Raw genomic sequence first — 25,000 nt, 5'->3', positions numbered from 1 at the left:
CCTCCCACTTCCCTTGTTTTTTATGACCTTGGTAGTTTTGAGCAGGACTGGTCAGGTGATTTTGTAGAATGTCCCTCAATTGGGATTTGTCTGATGTTTTCCCTGCGGTTAGGCTGGGGTGTAATGTGTTTCTGGGATAACCTGCTGTTCTGTCACATCAAGGGGACGTACTATCCATATGACTTACCGCCGCTGATGTGACCTTGGTCACCTGGCTCAGATAGTGTTGGTGAGGCTTTCCCACTGTGGAGTTACTCTTTTCCCTCCCCTCTCTGTACTGTTGTCTTTGGAGGAGAGTCATTTAAGGGGTGGGGTTATTCTTCACCTCCCTAAGGGTAGGGCATCTACATAAATTATTTGGAGTTCGGCACAGGAGATTTGTTTGCCTTTCCCCATTTATTCAGTCATTTCAGTCATTTGTACCAGTATGGACTCATGGATGTTTATTTTATATTTCAGGTCATAACCCAGTATTGCTTTATTTGTTGCTCAAATCGTACCAGCTTGAGCCATTTGGGAGCTCTTTCGGTTCACCTCTGTGTCCGTCTGACATGCTCCTCTCAATGCAGTTTGTTTCCTTTCTTTTTGTCTTGTTTTGGAGCACTTCCTTAATTTCTGGCACTACAGAATACTCCAGGCTCATTTTGTGCATTTCCTGCCCAGTGTTGGAATTGGCCATTTCTTCAAGGAGCGCTGGTCTCTTTTTCTAGTGGAGAGCAGTGTTAGGAACCCAGGTTTTGGTGCTGGCTGTCCTCACTTTTGGTCTTTGCCCGGCATCTGCCCCAGTGCTGGGTTCGCCTCACATGACATGACTCGTTTCTTCATTTTCCTATCAAATCTTTTCATATGGTTGCCCAGATCTGTTTTTTAAAAATTAATTAATTAATCAATTTAAAAATTTTTGGCTGCGTTGGGTCTTCGTTGCTGCGTGTGGGCTTTCTCTAGTTGCGGCAAGCAGGGACTACTCTTCGTTGCGGTGCATGGGCTTCTCATTGTGGTGGCTTCTCATCGCAGAGCACGGGTTCTAGGTGCGCAGGCTTCAGTAATTGTGGCACGCGGGCTCAGTAGTTTTGGCTCACGGGCTCTAGAGCGCAGGCTTAGTATTTGTGGCCACGGGCTTAGTTGCTCTGCTGCATGTGGGATCTTCCCGGACCAGGGCTCGAACCTGTGTCCCCTGCATTGGCAGGGAGATTCTGAATCACTGCACCACCAGGGAAGTCCCCAGATCTGGGGGTTTTTTTGGTTTTTTTTTTTGCGGTACGTGGGGTTCTCACTGTTGTGGCCTCTCCCGTTGCGGAGCACAGGCTCCGGACGCGCAGGCTCAGCGGCTGTGGCTCACGGGCCCAGCCGCTCCGCGGCATGCGGGATCCTCCCGGACCGGGGCGCGAACCCGGTTCCCCTGCATCGGCAGGCGGACGCGCAACCACTGCGCCACCAGGGAAGCCCCGCAGATCTGGTTTTTATAGCTGTCCGAATTTTAGCCTAGATCAATACAAAATTATTCCTTGGATGGGCAATCAAGCTGCATTTATATATTTTAAAAATGTGTTTTGTGTTCTAGTATCAACACTACATAGGAATCTGGCTACAAATTTAGATTGCATTTGGGTGGGTGATATTTTTGGTCTGTGATTTGTCTTTTATTACAGTTTTTACAAGAATTTTACAGATTCATGAACCTTAGGGAGATAGTTAAAAACCTATTAAAATTAAATTTTGAGCATTTGGTTTTATCAAGGCAAAATAAGCAGCTGAAATAAAATGGACCTGGGAGCTAGAGGTTTGCGTTTATCATTCCCCAATTTAAGGTGCAGCTTAGATGGTAGAGAATGCTAAGGGTAGCGGTATAGTTAAATGAAGGAGATTAATTAAAGTGTAGACAACTGGAACGATACAAAAGTCACATCTTCCGGATATAATTTCTTCTCTGTATTTGTCCTTCCTGGGAAACCCTGCCTGAGAACCTTCTGAGCACATGTCTTGCCATTAAGTGTGAGGGGGACGGTAAGCTGAAGTGAGTACTCTTCTTTACTCCTTGTCTCAGAACAGAGGGTACACATTTTCTTTTCTGTTCCCCACATCACATTAATTATTAATCAGTTTTTTATTTTATTTTATTTTATTTTACTAATGGAGACTCAAAACGTAGAGCTTGATAAAATTCTTGGATCTCCTGTGGGGAAAACTTACTCGTGAGGGTCCTGAGGGTTTGGAGAAGGCAGGTCTCACCCCCGACCTTCCACGCATCTGTGAAGGACAGTACGTCTTCTGCAGGGCACTCAGCAGCCAGAATCCTTTCAGCTTTGAGTGCCAGGCTTGCTGCTGCTGCCTGTGGGAAGCTTTGCCCCCCATGGAGTGCTAGTCCATAGTCTTGCTGTCCTTTGGGCGCTGCGGAGCTCAGGTGAGGACGGTGCCCCGCGCCTCTGGTCTGAGCATCTCTTTGTCCACCTCCCGGGTTCTGACCTGCTGGGTCATTTGCACCTCAGCCTCTAATTCGGATCCTGACTGAGGCTCACGCCTCAGCCTGTGGGTTCTGTGCTGGACAAGGTGAGCCCCTGACCTTTGACCCCTGGCCCCTTGGTACCAGCCCCCCTGCTGAGAGTGCTGCCCACTTAGGCTCCTTTCTTCTCTTGCTCAGATCCAGACACTGACGAGGAACCTGTCAGCCACACAGGTCTCCTGGCTGTGGTTGCAGGTCTCTGGTCTGGTTGTGGGATGAAAAGGGTAGGAACGTTCCGTGAAAATCTCTGACCACCTGCCCTCTGTGTTTGAATGTTATGCTTTCTGTGCTTTTTGTGTAGTGTATTTGATCATGACAGAGTTCCCTCTAGATATCCAGATAGCACAGCCCTGGGGTTGGGTGTATGCTGTTGTCTCCATTTTTAGGTGGAAAACTTTCCAACGCAAAGAAGGCAGAGAGCACGGGGAACGTTAGTGCTGGGAGGGACATTGGGCCTCACACCCACTGTCTGCGTGGTGTTGTCGCCGGGACATTAAAGCTCATTCTCTTCACCAGGGTTTGTCCGTGGAAACGCGTTTATTTTAGGGAACTGTACGGATGGGTTTTTGATGCTCCTGCTTATTAGTTAAGTGACAGGAACGTAGGTCGGTAAGTGATTTCATGGAGCTGCAGAGAGAAGTAAATAGGAAATCCATCGTCTCCCTCCATGCATCCATTCATCAGCCACAGAGCAAATATTTCTCTTACAGCGAGTAAGCAAACCATATTAGGAAAAGTTTAGACTTTCTGGTAATGTAGGAATTGTATAAGAAGTCGTCACGTTGTCTCATGAGCATCTATAAAGTTGGGGGGCAGGTGGGCTTAAAGTACCTCCAGTGCACGGTGGCAGCAACAGAATCGGTTCAGCCATCTGGGAGATCATTCTGGCATTTGTGTTCACAGATCAGAAGACATGACCTGTGGTTAGATCAAAATTTGGGAACTATAGCATCCCTCTTTTTGGAGACTTATAATATTTGTTAGCATAACAGAGGCTGTCCTGCAGAAAGAAATCTGTTCAACGTAGAAAAATTCAGCATTTACTGTATGTATTTCAGTGCTGCATTTGTGAAAAGCCTAGTGAGGGCCTTCAGAACGGGGGTCTGTGTTTCGCAGTGTGTGAAGTGCAGCGTGTGAAGGGTTTCTAGTGTTTTCCTGGTGGAGGTGAGTGTCATGGACATCGTGGATAGGACTTGCAGCGGGGACAGGTTGGGAGGGAAAACGAAGGAGGGCTTTAGTGTCATAAGTTTGACCTCCTGTTGGGAGAGTCAAGTGGCCTATAAAGCTGGCAATTGGAAAGGTGGCTCTGAAGGCAGAATTAGGGCTGTAGATAGAAATGTGTGAGTTCTGTGAATATATGGGATTGTTGTGACCACAGGGGTGGCCGAGGTTGCCTTTGGACAGAGGTAGATGACGGAGTCTGAAGGGACCCAGGAGGGGGAAGAGCCAGTGAGTCAGGGGAAACCCGAGGGGCTTCTAGCAGTGCTTGCAGGGTCCATGAGAGGACAAGATGGCTGGGAAATGAAATTCTGCTGAAAGGCAGTGGCAGGAAGAAAGGACACAGGCAACGAGGACCAGCACAAGGCAACAAAGAATGGGAATGGACCGTTTTTGGAGTGTTTTCTAGCTATGAGGCACTAGCTTTATTTCATTTAGTAGCTATACACTATTAAATGAACACGTGCATTTTCATTTAACTTTTTATTTTGGAATAATTTTAGCTTCTAGAAAAATTGCAGACATAATACAAAGAATTTCCAGGTACCCTTTACCCAATTTTCCCTAGCCACCTTGTATAATTATAACATATTAATCAAAACTAAAAAATTATCATTGGTATAATGCTAACTAGACTGTAGACTTTACTCAAATTTCAGCAGTTTTCAACTAAGTGGAGGACACTATTTGTGTACAGTTCCCTTTCTCTGTAGCCTTACCGTATACAGTCAAGGTTTTGTTTTCCAAAGTTACTTGGGTGGGTTCTTTTCCTCCCTACCCTCTCTTCAGCTTGGGTGTTATGTCATTTGCTTGTGATATAGTTAGTTCTTTGTTACACTTGGTCTCTTATTTTGGGCCTCTCCTCATTCCTGATTGCTTTTATTTTTTTGTTTACACACAGTAAAACTCTCCGGGTTTTGACAAAGACATAGACGTGTGTATCCAGCCCCACAGCTGTGATACAGGACAGTTCTGTCACCTCCACGTTTCCTCCTACAGCCTGGATTTTAACAGTGGTTTCAGGCGAGTGGGTAGCAAGGGGTGGGGAAGGAGCTGGGCGGTGTAGGATCTCCCCGACGACCGAGAACTTGACTGTGAAGGCAGCGTGCCCATGGACAGTGCACAAGGGTAGGGTCTCCAGGTTGAGGCTGGGGGACGTCTCTTTAGCCGGTAGGTAGAGGTAATAGGAGCGGCCAAAAGCCCCGGAGCGGGCAGCAACCTCCCGGTGAGGACCAGCTTGGAAAGGCCAGCTGTGTGGGATCAGGCAGGGTCTGAGGGCAGGCGGACCGTGGGGAGGGGTCCTGCCTGTTGTCTTTGAAGCTGACTGTGGAAAGAAGGAGGTGTGGAGTAGGTACCTGGGGAAGGTTAGAAACAGCCCCTGTCCCCTGGCAGGGTGGGAGTTAATGAGAAGGAGAAGAGAGGGTGGTGGGGCAGAGTGACCCAGAGGATGCTCTGGGGCGTGAGGGGCGGGGATTTGCTGCGGTCCTCTCTAGAGGTTCCCTGGGCAGCTGCACAGCCATGGGGAAAACGCAAAGGAGCTTTTTACTGCAGAGCTTTCCTTTGACCTGGGAGTGCTTGGAGTTGGGGGCAGTGATGCAAGGAGTAGGCCAAGAGCTGTGAGTCGAGCTTCTGGAAAAGGCTGAGGTTTGTAGGGACCATGTGCTTCTGTTCCTGTGGGAGGAAGGGTGGGTGGAGGAGGGAAGGGGAGGCGCTCGTAGGTAGGTGTAGCCTTGAGGGAAAGTGAAGGATCGCCCCAGGGACGGGCAGGGGCTGGACATATTCTTGTCTTTCCCAAGGTTGTGCCCTGATTAAGTGCCTCTGTGTTTATGTTTCCAGAAGCAGTTTGAACTTTCACATCGGTGGTTTTTCAAATCAGGAATATTAGGTATTAACTGAAGAAGAAAACACGGCCTTGGCCAGAGTATCTGTATGTCAGTACTGATACCGTCAGGATTCAGTGAAACAAGAAGATATCCGTTCTGGATGATAGCAGCTGCATTAACTAATTTCTTGTTAACTCATACAGAATGAAAACCTATATTCTTTCCTCTTCACCTTACGTATAAACTATCTTTTTACACACGGGCAGCTAAACCGGTGGAGGCTGTTTAGAAAGTGAAGTTCTTCGGGCCTCAGCAGGTGGTGTGCAGGGGGTGGGGGGAACGCCCGCCAGTGCCCAAGGTGAGAGGGGCTGGGCGCTCTGTGCTCCTGGGTCACATTTCTTCCCAGTGGCTGGAGAGGAGCCTCCGACCTGCATGGTGCCCTGGCTTATGGTCCAGATCCACCCAGGGCCTGATTAGTGTGGAGGATGGAGATAAAATAAACTCTTCTCTTTGGTGTTTTGGCACTTGTATGGGGCCTTCAACTGGCATGTATTTAAGAGATTCCATAGCTCCATTTATTATTGCTTATTTTTTCCCTCAAAGCTATACGCACGTAGCCATTCGTGTGTGTGTGTGTGTGTGTGTGTGTATACTTTTTTTTTTTTTTAGTTATTATTTTTTTGAGACCTAAGTGTCTGCCAGTTTTTGCGGCCCAGTCTCCTTGTCCGTCCCCCACCCTTCCCTAGGGAGCAGCACTGAGGCAGAGACGTAGCCGATCAGGTGTTTTGTTTCTGCTTTTTGTTTTAAACTCCACAAAACTGACATCTGTTCCCAGCTGGTTTAGGAAGAGCGAGCAAAGAAGCACGAAGCAGATTTGTGTAATTGAACCTGCTGTTTGGGATGGAATCGCAGTGAGAAAATATTTTTCCCTGATAAGCAATTCAGATTGAACTGAGGGAGAAGGAGGTGGTCAGTTGGGGAAAAAGAGATGTGATGTCTTTTTCTCTTTTGTGGTTGAAGAGATGTCATGATGGAGAGTGTTGAAAATGCGAAAGGTGAAAAGGGATTGGTGAAGAAGGAAGAGCCAAGGGTGTGTGTGTACTAGCGTGAGGGGAAAGCCGGGGATTGGGAGGTAGAGGCCGGGAGAAACCCACTCCCTGCTTATTTCTTTGAAGACAAGAAACCTGAGGGTGCTAAGTCATTTTCTATGAGGAACAAACTAAATGTGAAGCATTGCATAATATAAACACACATGATAAGAACATTGCATATTTGAAGAAAAGAAGGTTAGAAATGTGAGTTAGATTCATTAATCTGTTGAATTACTTCTTCGAAAAGGGCTTCAGTGGCCAGATAAGTGCCAGAAAACAGTGACAAATATAGTCCCGCAAAAGGATAACAGACCTTGGATTATCATAGTTGTTCTTTGAAAAGTTTGTATAATGCTGTTGAGGCGATCTGTATCTTTGATTTGTTTTTCTTTAGGATTATTATGACTTAGCGTTTATTGATTTTCATTAAAGAAAATGTTAGTCTCTCCATTTACATGGGGAAGCCGGTGTGTTGTGTTGTCACCGGTCACATTGACCTTTGCATATTCATTTTGCAGGCGTGTATCTGGGGTTTATTTGCAGTTGGGTTCAGCGGTTACATGACGACTGGGAGCGTCTATGCCGTCTTCCTCTAGTTGGAACTTGACAAATGGCTCCATGAAGAACAGTTTTTTATTGCAAAGTATAAGAAGTATGATTAAGGGGTGAATGGGTTTTTCTTAAGTTTATCTTTTGATTTGATAACTTTTGACTTTTACCAGCAAAGATGAAATAGCTTACTATAATTTTAAGAGACTTTGGTAGGAAAGGAAGTGTTTTGTCTGTGGCATAGGAGGGAATAGAGTGACCATGTGACAGTCTTGAGCTCTTTGATTTTCTTTTTTTATAAACAGGCCTAGCATTCCCCCCCAGACATTTTCAAGGTGAAAGGACTTTTATACATTAAGCACAACTGCTGTTAGTGAATTATACGTTATTTATAGGGGGTTTAGTTTTAAGTTAAAAGACTGTTAGTGCCTTTGAAGGAAGCTGTATTTTTAACAGGGTTTAAATGGGATGAAAGACATTGTTACCATAACTAAAACTAATTCTGTTTGAAAGTCAAGCTGTTGAGGGAAAGGGAAGCTAAAATGAGATCTTTTTATCTTATCTTTTAAACGAGAAGACTGAGATTTATCTTTGTAATGTTTTTAAGCAGAAGAGTCTATTTTTAAAACAGTACTTAGGAATTGGGGTGAAAAAAGTAAAGAAAACTTTCAAACATAAACATTTCTCTCTGTACTTGATAGAATGGAGAAATGAAGCAGGAGTTAAAGCATTTTTTCCCCCAAGTGGTAAATTCACTCTTGCCTTCCAGAATGTGGGAAGGGTGAGGGTAATAGGACGGTGTGATTGTGGGCATGACAAACATTTCTATAAACCAAAAAAGAAGTGTGAAGTTACAGACAGTGGTGTTTATTACATTGATTATACAACCCAGGAGAGGTGAACTCACCGCCACTATGGTCTTGGGTTTCAGACGACGTGATGTGCTTTCAGCGGCCGCTGCACTTGGCCTGTTATGCCGCTGTGCATTTTCACCTTATAGTCAGGATTCTTTCGGGTGAACTAGGAGAGCTGACTCATATGTTTTTAAACCGCTGCTAATTCACTCTTACCTCTCCACAGTGTCCCAGTACTTCACCCCAAAGAGTTCATCTGGGTTCATTTTCTTCCCTAAAGAGAAAGTATATACATCTTAGGCGTTTTTAGAGGAAGGGGGGTGGGGGCGGCAGGTATGGCTAGATGTCCACAGAGAAAGTTGTTCCTGCATCAGAAATGTCTTCTGGACCCCTCGGGGGGTTTGCAGCCGTGGAGGTTCCTCTCTGGGGTTTTCGAAGCCTTCACTCTGCTTTACTTGTGCAGACAGGAAAAGAGACCGGCAGTGTGGTGGGCGACATCCTACCATTGACTGTAAGATTTAATGCTGCTGCCGCCGCCGCCGCCCTGTGTGTGAGCACCTGTGTGTCCATAAAGCAGGCAGGCCCCTGTTGTGTGTAAACAGGAGGGAGATAGTACGAATCATGTATTAATCTTCCAGGTACTCATCAGAATGCCTGCCAGCTGCACTGCCAATGTGAACTGCCCGTCGCTTAGCAAGTTGTGTTTCACGTGGTGACCCTTTTATCGTTTCTTGTGGTTGTGTGTTCTGGGCCTACCACCCACTGAGTGTTTGAATTTTCTGTTGTGTTCTTTTTGTTCCTGAACTGACTGCCCTCTAGGATGAATGCTGTGAAACTGGATGCCGTCTTTTGCTCACCAAAATCATAAGGAGAGGGCAAATGACATAAATCCCATGTAGCTGTAAAGAAAGGGTTGAGGGATTTAGGCAGAGCCCAGCCACCACTGGGGACCTCCAGAGCCTGGATCCCAGCTTTGGATAAGTGGTGGCCTTAAAAAAACCACCTTTCAGGCCCATTCGACTCCAGTGGGGTTTTGGGGGTGGTTCATGAGTCTATGTTTTGAATTCTCTAAAAAGTGATCTACAAACTGGGATCATCACGGCTGGTAAAGAGAGATCATAGGGATGCTTCGCTAATGGTGGTTTTATTGTGAGTATTCAACTTATAAAGGCAGTATGATGCTTAAAAATAAAGCTGGTGAGGGACTTCCCTGGTGGTGCAGCGGTTAAGAATCCACCTGCCAATGCAGGGGACACAGGTTCAATCCCTGGTCTGGGAAGATCTCACTTGCCACGGAGCGACTAAGCCCACGAGCCACAGCTACTGAAACCCCGCACGCCTGGAGCCCGTGCTCCGCAACAAGAGAAACCACTGCAATGAGAAGCCCGTGCACTGCAACGAAGAGCAGCCCCCGCTCGCCGCAACTAGAGAAAGCCCGCGCTCAGAAGCGAAGACCCGACGCGGCCAAAAATAAATAAATAAAATAAATAAATTTTAAAAATAAATAAATAAAACTGGTGACATTCAGGGATTATTCCTAAGTGGGTGGACTCTTAAGTGGATATATTGTCTGACAGATGGATTTTTCATTGCCCACATTTTACACTTCAGCTTCATTTAAAAAAGAAAATCATAATATAAAACTTTCATGCTAGATTTGACTTCATATAGATGTTTTCAGGTCATTATATGCTCAGAAGTGTTGTACTTTGATGCCGGGGGTGCATTATTCCCTGTCTGGTCCTGCAGGCACCCATCTGGGAGAAAAGTGGCCCAGAGTGTTCTCTCTAGGCTAAGCAAACCATCTAGAGAAAAGTACATGTGACTTCTGAGACATAAGTGCATGGAAAGTGATTTATTCTTTTTTTTTTTTTATGATTTTTTTCTGTTTTATCTCTTTTTTTTATTAATGCACTTAAAAAAATTATTTAGTTTTGGCTGCTTTGGGTCTTCGTTGCACGCGGGCTTTCTCTAGTTGTGGGGAGCGGAGGCTACTCTTCGTTGCGGTGTGCGGGCTTCTCATCGTGGTGGCTTCTCTTGTTGTGGAGCACGGGCTCTAGGCATGTGGACTTCAGTAGTTGTGGCGCGCAGGCTCAGTAGTTGTGGCACACGGGCTTAGTTGCTCCGTGGCATGTGGGATCTTCCTCGACCAGGGCTCGAACCCGTGTCCCCTGCATTGGCAGGCGGATTCTTAACCACTGTACCACCAGGGAAGCCCTGGAAAGTGATTTATTCTTCAGCTCCTATTGAGCCATAAGTGTTTGTTTCATCTTCAGCAGTAGTTTTTCCCAACAAAATTCTTTGAAGTGTTTGGATGTGTCCCAGAGTGGGTGAATATGCTGAGGGTGTCTTAGCAGCTGATGATGGATTTATGGTTAAAGTGAATTTTCATGGGTATGTTTATTGTTGCCTGAGTAGAAATCCTACTGTGATCCTCATATAGTTATTTTTATTAGGAATGCATGATTTTTTACAGATTGTACAAGAAAAAAATCATTAAATACTTTCGTAAAATATGAAAGACAACTTCTCAGTGATTTAAAGCAGACTTAAAGGAGGAATGATGTAGTAAATATTGACAAGGAAAGAGTCTAAGTGTCTACAAATCACTTAGGCCGATTCTTCCATTGAAAGTTGCCTAAGATCAGCTGTGATCCTCGTTTCTTCCGACATTGATTGTTGCTTGATTCCCCTCTCTTCTTCCCTTCTTCTCCTTTGCTTTCTTTCTCTCCCTCTCCTTCCCTTTCCAGTTTTTCATTCTCCCCCTTCCCTTTCCTTCTTTCCTTCTCTTCCTGGCTGCTGGCCTCCACAGCAGAAGGAAGGAACAGGCCCGGAGAGATCCCCTTACTTCCTGAGGGTCTCAGAGGCAGTGAGTTGTCGGCAGAGCAGGGTCAAGGCCTGTTCTTATTGTAAGTCCTGTGTTCTGGTCCCCGACTTGTGTCCTGTTGGTCATTTGGCATTTATGGTACAAAGGCAAGTAGGACATTGCCTGTCTTCAGGCAGCTGACCAGGCCAGTAGGTAAGAAGAGACAAGTACACACACACTGTAATACATACAGAGCATAATCGAATCATAAGATGGAGTACTCTGGGGGTTCAGGGAGGAAGAAGAGCTCCCCTACAGTGGAAGGGCCCCTTGTAAAGACCCCAAGCAGTCTGTGTATTTATATATCCTTCATCTTTAGTAACGGCTGTGACTGTCCATTTTCCTAAAACTCTCCATCCTCCTACCATCCACAGCTTTGTGCACATTAATGCAAGCACTTCTTCGTAGACTGTTGTCCACCTGATCTAGCCTGGCTGCCAAAGAGAGGGCCTTCCTCCCCCGGGCTCTGTCACGTCCTTGGGTCCATGTTGTCACATGCTGGGAGTAATTTCATGGAAGGCCTTTCTCAGCTGCCACAGCCATTTGCAAGACTGTGTTGGCTGAGTAGTGATTAGGAGACAGCTGTGTGTTCCCTTAACCAGCGAAACCACTGGACTAGGGAGGGAGATGGAAGGGACACTACACTTTTCTGCCTGGAGAGTGTTTTTTTTTCCCTAACATAATGGAGGGAATTAAGATTAAGTAAAAACTGATGGAATGAGCTCCTGGGGGATTTTTGAAAATCTCGGATGGAACTTTATTAGCAGTAGACAGCCTGTGCTGGCTTGGGATGCTCACCTCTGTGGATGAAGTGAAATCTGTAATTGGGTTTTTACCTGTAATATATTTGCTCTTAATGTGATATCCCAAATCTGACGGTGACTGTGTTAGCAATAATTTTGCCAGTAGAATTAAATGCTGTCAAGATCAAGATATGTTTGGCAGTAGTTTTTTGTGAAAATGGTGAGGTGACTCCAATGATAAATAACATTTTCTAGTCGTTACCCCAGAACCTGCTCTTCGTGCTATTATAGTTTTGATCAGCTTGTTAGAGAGGCTCCACGCTGGCAGTGCAGCACGGCATTTTGGAGGAATCACTTCAAAGCTGTAATCATCAGGGCTTTATACCCGTTTTCCGGATGCTTGTTCACTTTGGCTCGGTGTCCTGACGTTACGATAAGTGCAGTTGGCAGCTCGCTCTTTCGTGGTCATCATCACCGTTCGTGTAAGTCCCATAGGGATGTTTATCTGCGTGTTCATTGCTGATGGAATTATTTTCTGTTCGTTTAACAGAACATCTGATCAAATTCATGACCATGGGGGATATGAAGACCCCAGACTTTGATGACCTCCTGGCAGCATTTGACATCCCAGATATGGTCGATCCCAAAGCAGCTATTGAGTCTGGACACGATGACCAGGAAAGCCACATCAAGCAGAACGCCCACGTGGACGACGACTCCCACACACCGTCCTCCTCCGACGTCGGCGTCAGCGTGATCGTGAAGAATGTTCGGAACATCGACTCCTCCGAGGGCGCGGAGAAGGACGGCCACAATCCCACCGGCAACGGCCTGCACAATGGGTTTCTCTCGGCGTCCTCGCTGGACACTTACGGTAAAGATGGATCGAAGTCCTTGAAAGGAGACGTGCCTACCTCAGAGGTGACCTTAAAAGACTCCGCTTTCAGCCAGTTCAGCCCCATCTCCAGTGCTGAAGAGTTTGACGACGATGAGAAGATAGAGGTGGACGACCCCCCGGACAAAGAGGACATGCGCTCTGGTTTCAGATCGAACGTGTTGACAGGGTCGGTTCCCCAGCAGGACTATGACAGACTGAAGGCGCTCGGGGGAGAAGGCTTAAGCAAAGCTGGCGTCTCTACGTCAGGCAATCTAGAGAAAAACAAAGTTGTCAAGAGAGAAACGGAAACGAATTCTATAAATCTGAGTGTGTATGAACCTTTCAAAGTCAGAAAAGTGGAGGATAAGCTGAAGGAAAACTCTGAAAAGGTGCTTGAAAACAGGGTCCACGAGGGCAAGCTGAGCTCGGAGAAGAATGACGCCTCCCTCGGCGGTGTGGTGCCCTTGAGGACCAAGCCATCCTCCAAGCTGTCTTCTTGCATCGCTGCAATTGCGGCTCTTAGTGCTAAAAAGGCCGCTTCCGACTCCTCTAAAGAACCAGTGACCAACTCCCGGGAGTCCTCTCCGTTACCAAAAGAAGTAAACGATAGCCCTAGAGCCATTGAAAAGTCTCCGGAATCCCAGAGTCTCATCGATGGGACAAAAAAAGCGGCCCTCAAGCAGCCGGATAGTCCCAGGAGCATTTCCAGTGAGAACAGTAGCAAGGGATCGCCATCCTCTCCTGCAGGGTCAACACCAGCAATTCCCAAAGTCCGCATAAAAACCATCAAGACGTCTTCTGGGGAAATCAAGAGAACAGTGACGAGGGTGTTGCCCGAAGTCGATCTCGATGCCGGAAAAAAGCCTTCTGAGCAGACGGGGTCCATGGTGGCGTCCGTGACGTCGCTGCTGTCGTCTCCGACCTCGGCCGCCGTCCTGTCCTCCCCGCCCAGGGCGCCTCTGCAATCGGCGGTCGTTACCAACGCGGTGGCCCCTGCCGAGCTGACCCCCAAACAGGTCACCATCAAGCCTGTGGCGACTGCCTTCCTCCCGGTGTCGGCCGTGAAGACGGCCGGGTCTCAAGTCATTAATTTGAAGCTCGCCAACAACACGACGGTCAAAGCCACGGTCATATCTGCCGCTTCCGTACAGAGCGCCAGCAGTGCCATCATTAAAGCCGCCAACGCCATCCAGCAGCAAACCGTCGTGGTGCCGGCCTCCAGCTTGGCCAACGCCAAACTCGTGCCAAAGACTGTGCACCTTGCCAACCTTAACCTTCTGCCTCAGGGCGCCCAGGCCACCTCCGAGCTCCGCCAGGTGCTCACCAAACCTCAGCAGCAAATAAAGCAGGCAATAATCAATGCCGCGGCCTCACAGCCACCCAAGAAGGTGTCGCGGGTCCAGGTGGTGTCCTCCCTGCAGAGTTCTGTGGTGGAAGCTTTCAACAAGGTGCTGAGCAGTGTCAACCCAGTCCCAGTTTACATCCCCAACCTGAGTCCTCCTGCGAACGCGGGCATCACGTTACCGACCCGCGGCTACAAGTGCTTGGAGTGTGGGGACTCTTTCGCCCTCGAGAAGAGCCTGACCCAACACTACGACAGGCGCAGCGTGCGCATCGAAGTAACGTGCAACCACTGCACCAAGAACCTCGTTTTTTACAACAAGTGCAGTCTCCTGTCCCATGCCCGCGGGCACAAGGAGAAGGGAGTGGTGATGCAGTGTTCACACTTGATCTTGAAGCCAGTCCCAGCAGATCAGATGATCGTTTCTCCATCAAGCAATACTCCTGCTTCATCTTCCGCCCTCCCGAGCTCCTCGGGAGCCGGCACACACACTGTAACAAAAATTCAGTCTGGCATAACCGGGACAGTCATATCGGCCCCTTCCAGCACACCCATCATTCCAGCTATGCCTCTGGATGAAGATCCATCCAAGCTCTGTAGGCATAGTCTGAAATGTTTGGAGTGTAATGAAGTTTTCCAGGATGAGACGTCGCTGGCCACTCATTTCCAGCAGGCTGCAGATACAAGTGGACAAGTAGAGTATCATTTACGTTTTGGTGTTTTCGGTGATGAATCTGTAGACATGAGTGCTCTATGCCATGCCGTTGATTTTAGGGGCGGGAGCTCAGTTAAATGGGGGGATGTGTGTGTATATTTATGTACGCACTCACATGTGAGAGAGGATTGTTTTCATAGAGCAGTGGTGAAATACGAATCTTATTTAAAAATCAGTTTTTTTGAATGATTCTTTTAGACAGTTAGAAACTGTGTACTAGTTGGGTCATGGCACCTTAGATTTAGGGTAAGTAAAGGAGTTCTTAATTGTTGGGTGATTGGAATTTATGTTGGAAGTCTGAGCTCTAGCGAGTGATAGTGTAGACCCGTTGGATTAAGTGTTCAAGTCAGGCTAGGTCACCAGTCTTCCTGAGTCATTTATTAGCGACCATTGTGGGATTTAAAATTTTCCTGTTGTTGTTTTATAATTAGTGTCTTTTACAGTTAAACACACCCAGTTGATACCCACTTTTCAGGCGTGCCTGCTTACTTAAGGTGTTGGTCTGGTATATTCAGTAATATTCTCCACTGCAGTGAATTTAAGCTTCTAATGGAAAACCCATCCATTTAAATAGAATACCTTTGAGTTTGTTTGTGGCTTTTTTTTTTTTTTTTTTTTTGTCTTTTTTGGGCTGCGTTGGTTCTTCGTTGCGGTGGCTTCTCTTTTTGCGGAGCACAGGCCCTAGAGTGCGCGGGCTTCAGTAGTTGCGGTGTGTGGGCTCGGTAGTTGTGGCGCGTGGGCTCTAGGGCGCAGGCTCAGTAGTGGTGGCACACGGGCTTAGTTGCTCTGTGGCATGTGGGATCTTCCCGAACCAGGGATTGAACCCGTGTCCTCTGCCTTGGCAGGTGGATTCTTAACCACTGTGCCACCAGGGAAGTCCCTTGTTTGTGGCATTTTTTGGTTTGTTTTTTGTGGTGAAGTGTAGGTTGGTGTTGGTGAGATGTATTTCACAGTGCGCATGGGTCAGTGATTTTATCTCTGCCATTTGCTTCTCTCCGTGAGGCAACTTCTGGGCAGTAGATAAATGTGTTTTACAGATAATATGGAAGTAACCGGGCATGTTGAATGAAACTAATTCAAGCTAGAGAGACCATATGATTTATTGTGCAAACCAGGAAACTTGTGATGTTGGAAGGGGCGCTAGTTTGAGCTGATATACTCTGGCTCAAACTTCTGTTTTTGAAGACCCAGTGGTAAACTGATCCTTCCCTTATTTGCCTCCACTATGTTGTGACGAGGAGCTTTATGCTGTGGTTCAGACGTCTGGTACTGTCACCGTGATCAGTTCCCCAGGGGCAACTGCTGAGTTAAGTTCTTTGTAGGATTTGAGTTTGGGGAACAAAAGATCAAGAATACCTCAGTGACTTTTCCTCTGGACATTCAGTTGGGTGGAAATGGAGACGATAAAGAGTTTCGAGAACATTCTTGCATCGAGAACATTGGATGTCAACATGTTTCATTGGCTCTGACAGTAAAGTGCTCAGGTGGCTAAGCTGGTTCAAGAAGAAGTGATAGATGCAGCCCCCCCAAGCGCGTCCTGGTGACAGGGCTTGGGTTCCGTCTGGGTTCCTCTTACCTGGTCACCACTTCATCAAAGGGGGCAGTCTTTGTTTCTGTCTTAAAAGGATGCAGTAAAAAAAAAAAAAGAAAAAGAAAAAGCCGTTTCCGTAGTTCTCTCTGTTCTGCTGGTATCTTGTGCAGGTGGTGGAGTATGTCCCGGCTCGCGTGTGCTGGTCCGTATTGGCATGTGGAGCTGCCTCGAGAGATGTCTGTTCCCCTGGGGACCCTTTCTTCCCTGTTTTCCCCTCGTTTTTGTTCTGTTAACCATTTAGGCTCATCAGCCGAACTAGGGTCAAATAGGGAAGCGCTCTCCCTCAGGGGAAGAGATTGACGTCTCTTCTTGTGTGGGTGGCTGCTTTGCCTTGACTCTTTGTATTTTGCTGGGACAGGTGTGTAGCGCAGCTCCCCCGTTTCCCCTGGAGCACTGAGGAATGAGTCAGGGCGGAGCATATGTTAACTCCAGGGCCAGGTAACGCTAGGCAGGACAGTCACCCCGTTCTGGTTCCTTCCTCTGACTCTGCCGAGCTAGGGTCCACTCAGCCCACCTGAGGAGAGCGTTTCTGTCGAGTGGGCTTCAGCTGCCGTCTGATCCAGCCACCGCCTGGCTGGCAGCATCAGCACACCCCGTGGCACCCCCCCCCCCCACTGCCCTTTCTTCCACCGAAACCCTGCCCTTCACCACGGTATACCCTCCACAACTCGCCACTCTTCTCAGGCTCAGCCAGGGGGGCTCTGTGCACCCAGGGGCAGCCTGGTCTCTCACCCGGCCGCCCAGCCTGCGCCCCTGGGTGCGGAGCGGCTGCCCCTTCTTCAGCCTCCTTAACACCGTCCTCGAGTCTCTCCTGCAGCCCAGGAGGCCCGTGGCATCCGTGCAGCTCCTGCTGTCCTAGCCTCACGTGTAGCGGGAGCTCGGGTGGTCCCCACCTATGGTCGGCCCCTGGCGTGGCATCAGGTACCCATGGCGATGGGAGGCTGGGGCTGAAGACAGGAAGGACAGGAGAGAAAAGAGAAAAATTCTTCGTTTCTTTCATCTTCTCCAGTTTGCTATTCACACGACCGCTGGCCGGTTTACAGTTTGTGAACTTAAATTTAAGTGTGGGGAAAAAGTCCACCCGTATAAACAACTGTTTCCTCTCTGACAAGGGCACTTACAACACTTAGTTCAACTTCTCAATTTTGTAAGAAGATCTAAGGGCACCTCAAGCATCAGTCTTTGCCTGAGCGCCTTCTTTCTGTTTCTCCGTTGGCCTCCCCATTCCTGGTGACTCGTGGGTGAACTTGAGCCAGAGCAGGCTGCCTCACTGCCCGAGGGCGGGGACCATTCCAGGCTCAGCCGCGGGCCCGCAGCTGCCCGTTTTCTCTTCTGGCTCTTCTCAGGTCTGCCCAGGCCGGGCTTCCCTACGTCTGCACGTAGGCTTAGAGAGTCACGTACAACAGCTTCCTGTACGGACCCCAGCTAGCGTTGATTCTGGAGGTTAAAGGGTGTGACCTCAGGGCCCTGGCAAGACGAACAGGCCCACGGGCCCTTGCTCCGTGCCTTTCCACATGTGAGCTTACCAGACCTAGAGAAAGGCGTGCCGGTTCACTGGCAGCGGGGACATTCCTTCCTCCTTCCCTCCCTTCCCCCATCAGGGACATTCCCCCCTTCCTTTCTCCTGCCCACCTTCTACTTACAATTGCCAAGGTAGTTTAAAAATTTTACGTGATAATGCCGAAAGTATTCTGTGCTAATTAATGCCTTGAGTCTTCTCAGATCATCCCATTTTCAAATTAAACTTTTTATTTTGAGGTAATTGTAGATTCAGGTCAGAAATAATACAGAGGGATCCTGTGTACCCTTTACCCAGTTTCCCCCAGTGGTAACATCTTGCAAAACTATTAAACAGTATCATATCCAGGCTGTTGGCACTGATGCTGTCAATACGTAGAGCTTTCCACGACCATAAGGAACCCTCATGTTGCCTTTTTAGAGCCACAGTCCCCTCCCTCCCAGCCCTGCCTCCCTCTCAACCCCTAGGAGCCACTAATCTCTTCTCCTTTCTATAATCTTGTCATTTCAGGAATGTTATATAAATGGAGTCATACCGTGTGTAGCCTTTGAGACCGGCTTTTTTCCACTCAGCGTAATTCCCTGGAGGTTCATCCAGGTTGTTGGATGTGTCACTAGTTTGTTCCCAGTTTGGGGCTATTATGAATAAAGCTGCCACAAACATTTGTCTGCAGGTTTTTGTGGGAACGTAAGTTTTCCTTTCTCAGGGATAAATCCTTTCGTGTGCTTGGTTTAGTGCAGGCACCATCTCCCTTCTCTTTTTAGCTTTCATTTTCTCCCCATTTATATTTTTACCCCTGTTTATGGTTTGAAAGGATCCTTTTCCAAGTTGGTCCAGGGGTGCTTGTTTGAACCCGGTAAAGGATTTCTTTTTCTTTTGACACCAGCTGTGGCTGTCTGTGCAAAACCTCCTCTCACCGTCACCCCGTACATACGTGTTGAGGCTCTGGAGGTTTTGCCAGCATGTCATGGGATAAAGTAAGGTTTTGGTGGCATTTGCTGAATTCTGCCTTGTCAGTTACTCCTTCTCTTAAAGATATTCTGTGGACAGTCTATACAAGGTAATGATTGACTCAGAGACTCAGAGTGCTGCTTTATCATTAGCTGGCCCTGTGCTCAGCAAACCCCCATGCAGGTCTCTGTGGAGAGCTGGGTGGGAATCTGTGGTTTAGCTGGAAGCCCTCTTCACCCTGCATGCCCCGAGCCTGAATCCAAGCCAGGACCCCAGGCATGCTCGGGCCCAGGTTAGTCTGCCCTGCCTGCATCTGCTTACCCTGCCGAGGAGCAAACCACGAGGAGTGGGGGGTGCGATGGAGCATTTGGGGTGGATCATGCCCTTCCCAGCCGCACCGAACCAAGCGGTACGATAAAAATGGAGCGCATGGGCATCGACTTCTAACACCGGTCAAACTGCCCTGGGTGGCGGTTTATGTTCCACCCTATCCCATTAATCATTCCTGCCTTGGGCACACTGAGAAAAGGAGTGGGTGGAGGGGCTGGAGAAGTTTCCCTCCTCTCCACGAAGGAGTTAAGAGCTGACAACCGTAGTTTTAATAATAGAGAATTAAACTTATTGGAATGTTGTTGCTTCACCTCTTGGTAAAACCACAACTAAACTTAGCCAAGTACAGACTGGAAGTGCGTATTATAGCCTCCGAATTGGTAACATCAGTTTTCTTCCCATAGAATCTGTATCAGCCGTGGTATCAGAGGATGTCATAGGTCCTTTGCTCAACTCTTTTATTTTACAGTTGAAGAGACAAATGCCCAATCAGTGGCCAACTCAGAACCTGAGGCAAGATTTCTTTATTGCTAGTTATTCTTTCCAGTTTGTGATGCTGGTAATAGTTGCAGGGACCATCGGAGTCCTCTGAGAACGGACCCTGGGGTTACACTCAGATTAGCTTCAAGGGTGCAGGTGCAGGTGACTTATCTGCAGCGGTCCTTATTTTGGGAGGTTGCTGATTCAGTTTAGGTTCAGGGAGTTTATGGGCATCATTAGTAGAACATACCAGGTGTATTAAATTATCCCGAGCAGCCTCCCCCAGGTCTCATTTCTAGACGTACTCTGCTCCAGCAGCTGCTTCTGGAGGCCATGGGGCCGCCTCAGTTCCCGCGCCCACCCCAAACACCAGTATTAGCTTGGTTTTTGGCCCTGCTCTCCTAAATGTTTACTATTAATTTTGGTCAGGCCAGTCCTGTCCCAGTTGATATTTTAATGTTATCAGCTCTTAATTTATCTGTCTTCTTGAGCGATTGTCATCTCAGTATATATGTGTGGGCCATACTGCTTTCTGTGAACTTGCTCATTTCACTGACAACTTTTATTAGGGATTTCTAGTGCAGAATGATTTGAGGACAAAACCAGCACCAACAGCTAGCACTGGGAACAATGGTATATACAGTTATTTCTGCTATAATGCTTGCTTTGTGTTACTTCCATTTAACTGAGATCTGAAACGCAGTGCTTTGTCTGTGTTCTCATTGTGAAATTGGGTGAAAGTGAGAGCCAGAAAACAAACTGGTATACTTTTATTATTATTATTATTATTATTTGGTAATTATACTGTAGATAGAAAATTACAAAACTGCTGTTAATGAGGCAGAAACAGTGTACTTAGCATGTGGGCTGACTGTTAAGTTGACAGTGTTTTGACCTCTGGATCAGTGGGTTTCATGCTGTCACAGGCTTTTGGTCTGTTTGAAATTTAAGCATAAGTAGATGCTATATTGACTCACATTTCTCTAGCCTTCCTCATCTTTTCCCTTGCTACTTTTCTCCCTGAAACATGAGTTGAAACACATAGAATTATTTTCCTTGTTACTCAGGTAATTCCTCCTGTATACAAAGAGGGTGCCGAGCCCTAGGGCTCTCTGAATCCTTACCAGGGCCCCAGTGTACCCCGTTCCCCCTTCCTCACAGCCTGCGTGGGAGGCCTAGCCTTCACTTTCTGTGCCAGGATTGGGCAGAGAAGGGTGCAATACAGGTAGCTGTCAAGTATGAGTGTGATTACCTTTCAGCTTTATTTTCAGCTTTCTCATGTTACCTGAGTATTGAAAAATAATATTTTACTTAAAAAAGTAGCAGTTCTCTGAGCAAATGAGTCTGCCCCAGACCAGAAATTAGCCGCTTATTACCTAAGTACTGCAAACGTTTTCCATTTTCAGATGACATAAGTAAACTGTCAAAAGACACATGAGACTATTTAAGTGCATTTTATTATACCGTTTTCTGTTCAGAAGGCAGGTACTGTCATGTTAAACTGCTTCATCCTGTCGAAAGTAGCCTCAACTTGTATAGTAGAGAGAGTTTTAAGATACATTTTTGTTTCTTTGATTTAAAGTAACGGAAAAAGGACAGTCGGATTCTTGTAGACCACAGAGAAATCCTGGCCTGCCCCCGTACTCAAATGCCTTTCCCCCAGTCCAGAGAACGCATGTCATTACTGTGAATTCCCAGCACCCCAGAGAAGCCAATGGCACCTGCTCCTCTGTGCTGGGAAGATCCGTCACCGTTGTCTCAGGAAGCAGAGAGGACACATTAGCTAAAACAGGGGCGGTGGATAAAACTGGAGGGAGAACAGTGAGGTAAGCCCTAAAGCTATTGCTAGCACACAAGTATCCAGGAAGAGGACGTCTGCAGTCCAGACAGCTTGCTTGCTCTCAAAATGGAATGAGGGGGAGCGGGGAAACGGAAACGTGGGCGTCAGCGCGGGGTGTGTGCACAGACACGTGCGCATCTGTGTGTACGGGCTAAAGATTAGAGCTTAGTCTGATGCGGTTTCCCAGGGACTGAGCTCTCCCATTTCAGCAATATGGAGGCATTGTGACTGGGGGCTGTAGCCCACTCTGGCTCCCACCCTCGCCTGTACTTCTGTGCCTCCAGTGGGTGAGGACCCTCAGCCCACGGAAGTGGCCGCGTGCAGATTCCTGTAGCTCATCAGTGGTGGAGGGGACGGGGGTGGGGGGGCAGAGGCTGCCGCCGGCTCTCACAGAGCCCCGCGGCCACAAGGAGCGCCCCGCTGCACAGCGCAGTGTCGAGGGAATGCGTCCCCTCGCCAAGGACTGGTGCGAGAGAGGTCGCTATTGAAATGTTGGTAATTAGGTGACCCTGTTACTCGAAAGCATTTTTCATAGTCTTTGCAGTCAGACATTTGTATCGTAAAGAGCACTTTAATTAACAAAACCTCTTCCTGAATAATTTTGATGCTTATTTTAGTTGACCTGCTAGTAACAGAGCCCTTTCACCCACCAACCGGTCCGTAACTATTTTTATAGTTACGTGTGTTACAAACATACAGGCATCCAGTAGGGGAGCGTGTTTCAGTAATTCATTGTGAATTTTATGTGTATCGTGAAGGGTGTTTGTTAACATGTCTTGATGAGAGATCATGTGAAACTTCTCTTCAGCTTTTAGGGAGCACATACTCTGTCTCCTTTTTAGATCTCCTGTTTTGTTTTTGTTGCTGTCCCTCCCTATAATAGAAGTGGTAGAACCACATCACTCTCCGGGAAGGAGAAGCTGCGGAGGTGGGATGGGGGGTGGCCTGTAGCCCTGACAGCGGTCCTCTGCCCTTCACGTGCATTTGCCGGGCGGCGAGGTGGGGGGGCACATTTTTGCTTGTTTATTCCTTGTGACCCCCCACCCTACTCCTCCCTTGGCCTTGGAATTAATTATTCAGGGCCCAGTTCAAATCCCGGTTCTTCCACCTCATAGCTGTGAGGCCTTGGCAAGTTTCTTAACTTCTCTAAACCTCATTTCCTCATCTGTAAACTAGAGATAATATTATCCACTTCATAGGTTATTACGAGAATCAGATGAGGTCATGTATCGAAGTTTATCTGTTTAAAGGACCTAGTTCACCACTTGGCTTAGAGTGGAATGGGCTCAATACATATGATAAACATAAAATGTTTTGACTTGAGTGTAGAAAACACTGGTTTTATTCCTGAGTAAGTAAGTGCAAGACATTCTGAGATGTCTGTGGAAATACAGACATTTATCATTCACTGCCTGGGATGAATGGCGGTGTGGTAAAAGCGAATAGAAGACCTTCATTCAAAGGAACAGACTACCTGTGATCATGTAGATGTCACCAGGATCTTATAATTAATGCATCTGTTGATTGGTTTTCATTGCTGTGGCTTGTTTTAACCTTTGGAACATGTGTTATTAGAAAAGGAATGCTATTTTTAAATGATGCTTAACCCCATCATAGCTGCCTGTAATGTTCTTATTTTGCGACTGCAATAAACAGTTTATGGGATAAAGTTTGTATTTTAGTCCTTTCAGGAGAGAACCAAGAAAGAGTTTTCAAGTGAGTTTCTGACTTTTCTTAGTTTAGGTTCCTCAGAAGTTTAAACCTTAATTTGTTTGATGCAATAGCTGAAAGAATAAAAAGTCTTTTGAAAATGTCTTAATTCTGTTGTCAGTACAAAAGATTGTTTCAGTTTTAGCTGGAGTCTATATCTTGAGGCTTTCTTTAACTGACTTTAATAAAAGTTACACATTTTAGAAGGTAGTAGTAGATACTTGTTGCACGAATGTCCAGATAGTATTCACACACATTTTATCTTCTGCTATGTTAGGTTTATTTTTGGAATGGAAGTAACTGAGTTCTCTATTTAGATTTACTTTGAGTTTTTTGTGTTTTAAAAATATGCCATGTTTAGTGCTTATATCTAAGGGGATGAAAAATATGTAGCGTGTTTCAGTTTTTCCTGGTTAGTTAATGGTGTAGAGCCCTTTCCAAAGAGGATTTCAGTCTCAGTTTATATGTGATTAGATTTTAAGCTCTGTGAAGTTTCAACTTAATATCTGAATTTATGTATCTGAACTTGGTTCGTTGGTTTTAATCATAAATCATCATGGTCAATTCATCCACTTAAGAAACCAATTCATGTGCAAAAAAGAACAACTGATTGCTGTGGCCATTCTTTTTGCATTCCTGTATTTCAGATCTCAAATAACTGAAGGGAAAAAAATTAAAGAAAGAAAAGAAAGCTGGATTAGCCACTAATTAATTTTTATTATTTTGAAGAAACTTTTTTGAGTTGTGGGAACTCTACTGTCAAGATAGATGCCCATAAACTTGTATTTTAAAGTTAATTATACATTAAAGTAGATTTACTAGCTTACTTTATAAGGATACCTCTTCTTCACACTAAAAAAAAAAAAAAGGTAACAAAATTGGAAGTCTACCTAATGCTAACAGTCTCTCTACATCGTACTTTGGGATGAGCATGACTGCATAGTACATATTGTTTGTATTTTACAGGGACACTTTACACTGACCATTTGACTTTTAAGTTTGCTTTTTCTTTGGAAATCAGTTATCGTAGTATTTGAAATGACCGCTGTATACTTATTTCGAGGTTTAACCAAGCTTCTTTGCATATTAGAAAATACTTCGTAGGACCAACCCTGTTTCCCCCTTTGGTTTATTTAGAAGACTTGCACTGTCTGCCAGATGCTGCTTCCTAACCAGTGCAGTTACGCCTCTCATCAGAGGATCCACCAGCACAAATCTCCCTACACCTGCCCCGAGTGCGGGGCCATCTGCAGGTCGGTGCACTTCCAGACCCACGTCACCAAGAACTGTCTGCACTACACGCGGAGAGTTGGTTTTCGGTCAGTATATCGTTCATTTCCGTGCAAATAATGCTTATTCACGTCTGAGGGCACAGGGTTCTGAGTGGTCTGTGCACATCGTTTTCAGGGTCATACAGTGATGCCTCGATTAACAGATCCTCTGGGAACCTGGCTCATTTGTAGTCGAGTTGATCTGTGTGAATCCTGTAATGTGGTATTGACTCTGGTCCACCCGAAGCCGAGGGTCAGTGGGGCCCATCCTTCCAAGCAAAAGTGTGCAGGTGGTAAGGTTTGGCTGTGATTGACTGTTAGAGCCTTTGTACTTTCGGCATCCTTTCTAGCATACTTCTGTTGTCAGGCTCTCTGCATTTTAAGCCCTGCAAGAATGCAGTGCATTTCTGTACCTCTGAATACTTGCTCTCATCAAAACAGAAAGGGTATGGATGGTCCCTCACTTTTATCTTGTCTCGTTAAAGGATTGGGTGTGTGTCCTTTCCTACCACCGCTCGTTGTGGAAGAGCCTGCCACCCCAGATCACCTTCCTTTATTCCTTCTTCTCCATTACCTGAGTCCAGGCTTCTCCCTCATCTCTGCACATCTTAACCGTGACCCCTTTCACTGCCCCCTAATATTCTCAGATGTGTCTTTTACAACATCTGACAAGGCTAATGTTAGTTTAGTCTTTTACAACATCTGACAAATCTAAATTTTAGTTTAGTAT

At 46.6% G+C, this 25,000-nt stretch overlaps 1 protein-coding gene across 2 annotated transcripts; it reads left to right on the top strand.

Moving 5' to 3' along the window:
• The first annotated feature begins 4,625 nt into the window (after window positions 1-4,625).
• Window positions 4,626-24,364, top strand: LOC114485561 (zinc finger protein 532). 2 transcript variants are annotated; one of them, XR_003678970.2, is made up of 4 exons: window positions 4,626-4,741; window positions 12,195-14,557; window positions 21,032-21,275; window positions 24,137-24,219. XR_003678970.2 is itself a non-coding variant. In XM_028487215.2 (3 exons), the coding sequence occupies exons 2-3, from the start codon at window positions 12,212-12,214 to the stop codon at window positions 24,347-24,349; spliced, it is 2,559 nt and encodes an 852-aa protein (XP_028343016.1). In that variant the 5' UTR covers window positions 4,627-4,741; window positions 12,195-12,211; the 3' UTR covers window positions 24,350-24,364. The 2 variants fall into 2 exon arrangements, 1 of the variants encoding a protein (XP_028343016.1); XM_028487215.2 differs by lacking the exon at window positions 21,032-21,275 and having other exon boundaries at window positions 4,627-4,741; window positions 24,137-24,364.
• Window positions 24,365-25,000: the final 636 nt, after the last annotated feature.

This window comes from Physeter macrocephalus, unplaced genomic scaffold, assembly GCF_002837175.3.
Source record: "Physeter macrocephalus isolate SW-GA unplaced genomic scaffold, ASM283717v5 random_972, whole genome shotgun sequence".
In the NCBI taxonomy this organism is placed as follows: Eukaryota; Metazoa; Chordata; class Mammalia; order Artiodactyla; family Physeteridae; genus Physeter; species Physeter macrocephalus.
Note: the sequence above shows the minus strand (reverse complement) of the source record. Positions and strands in the feature narration are given on the sequence as shown.

Coding starts and splice junctions, on each gene's coding strand:
- LOC114485561 (XM_028487215.2), top strand. CDS start 12,212: ATGACCATGGGGGATATGAAGACCCCAGACTTTGATGACCTCCTGGCA. Junction 14,558..24,136: donor CTGCAGATACAAGTGGACAA/GTAGAGTATCAT, acceptor TGGTTTATTTAG/AAGACTTGCACTGTCTGCCA.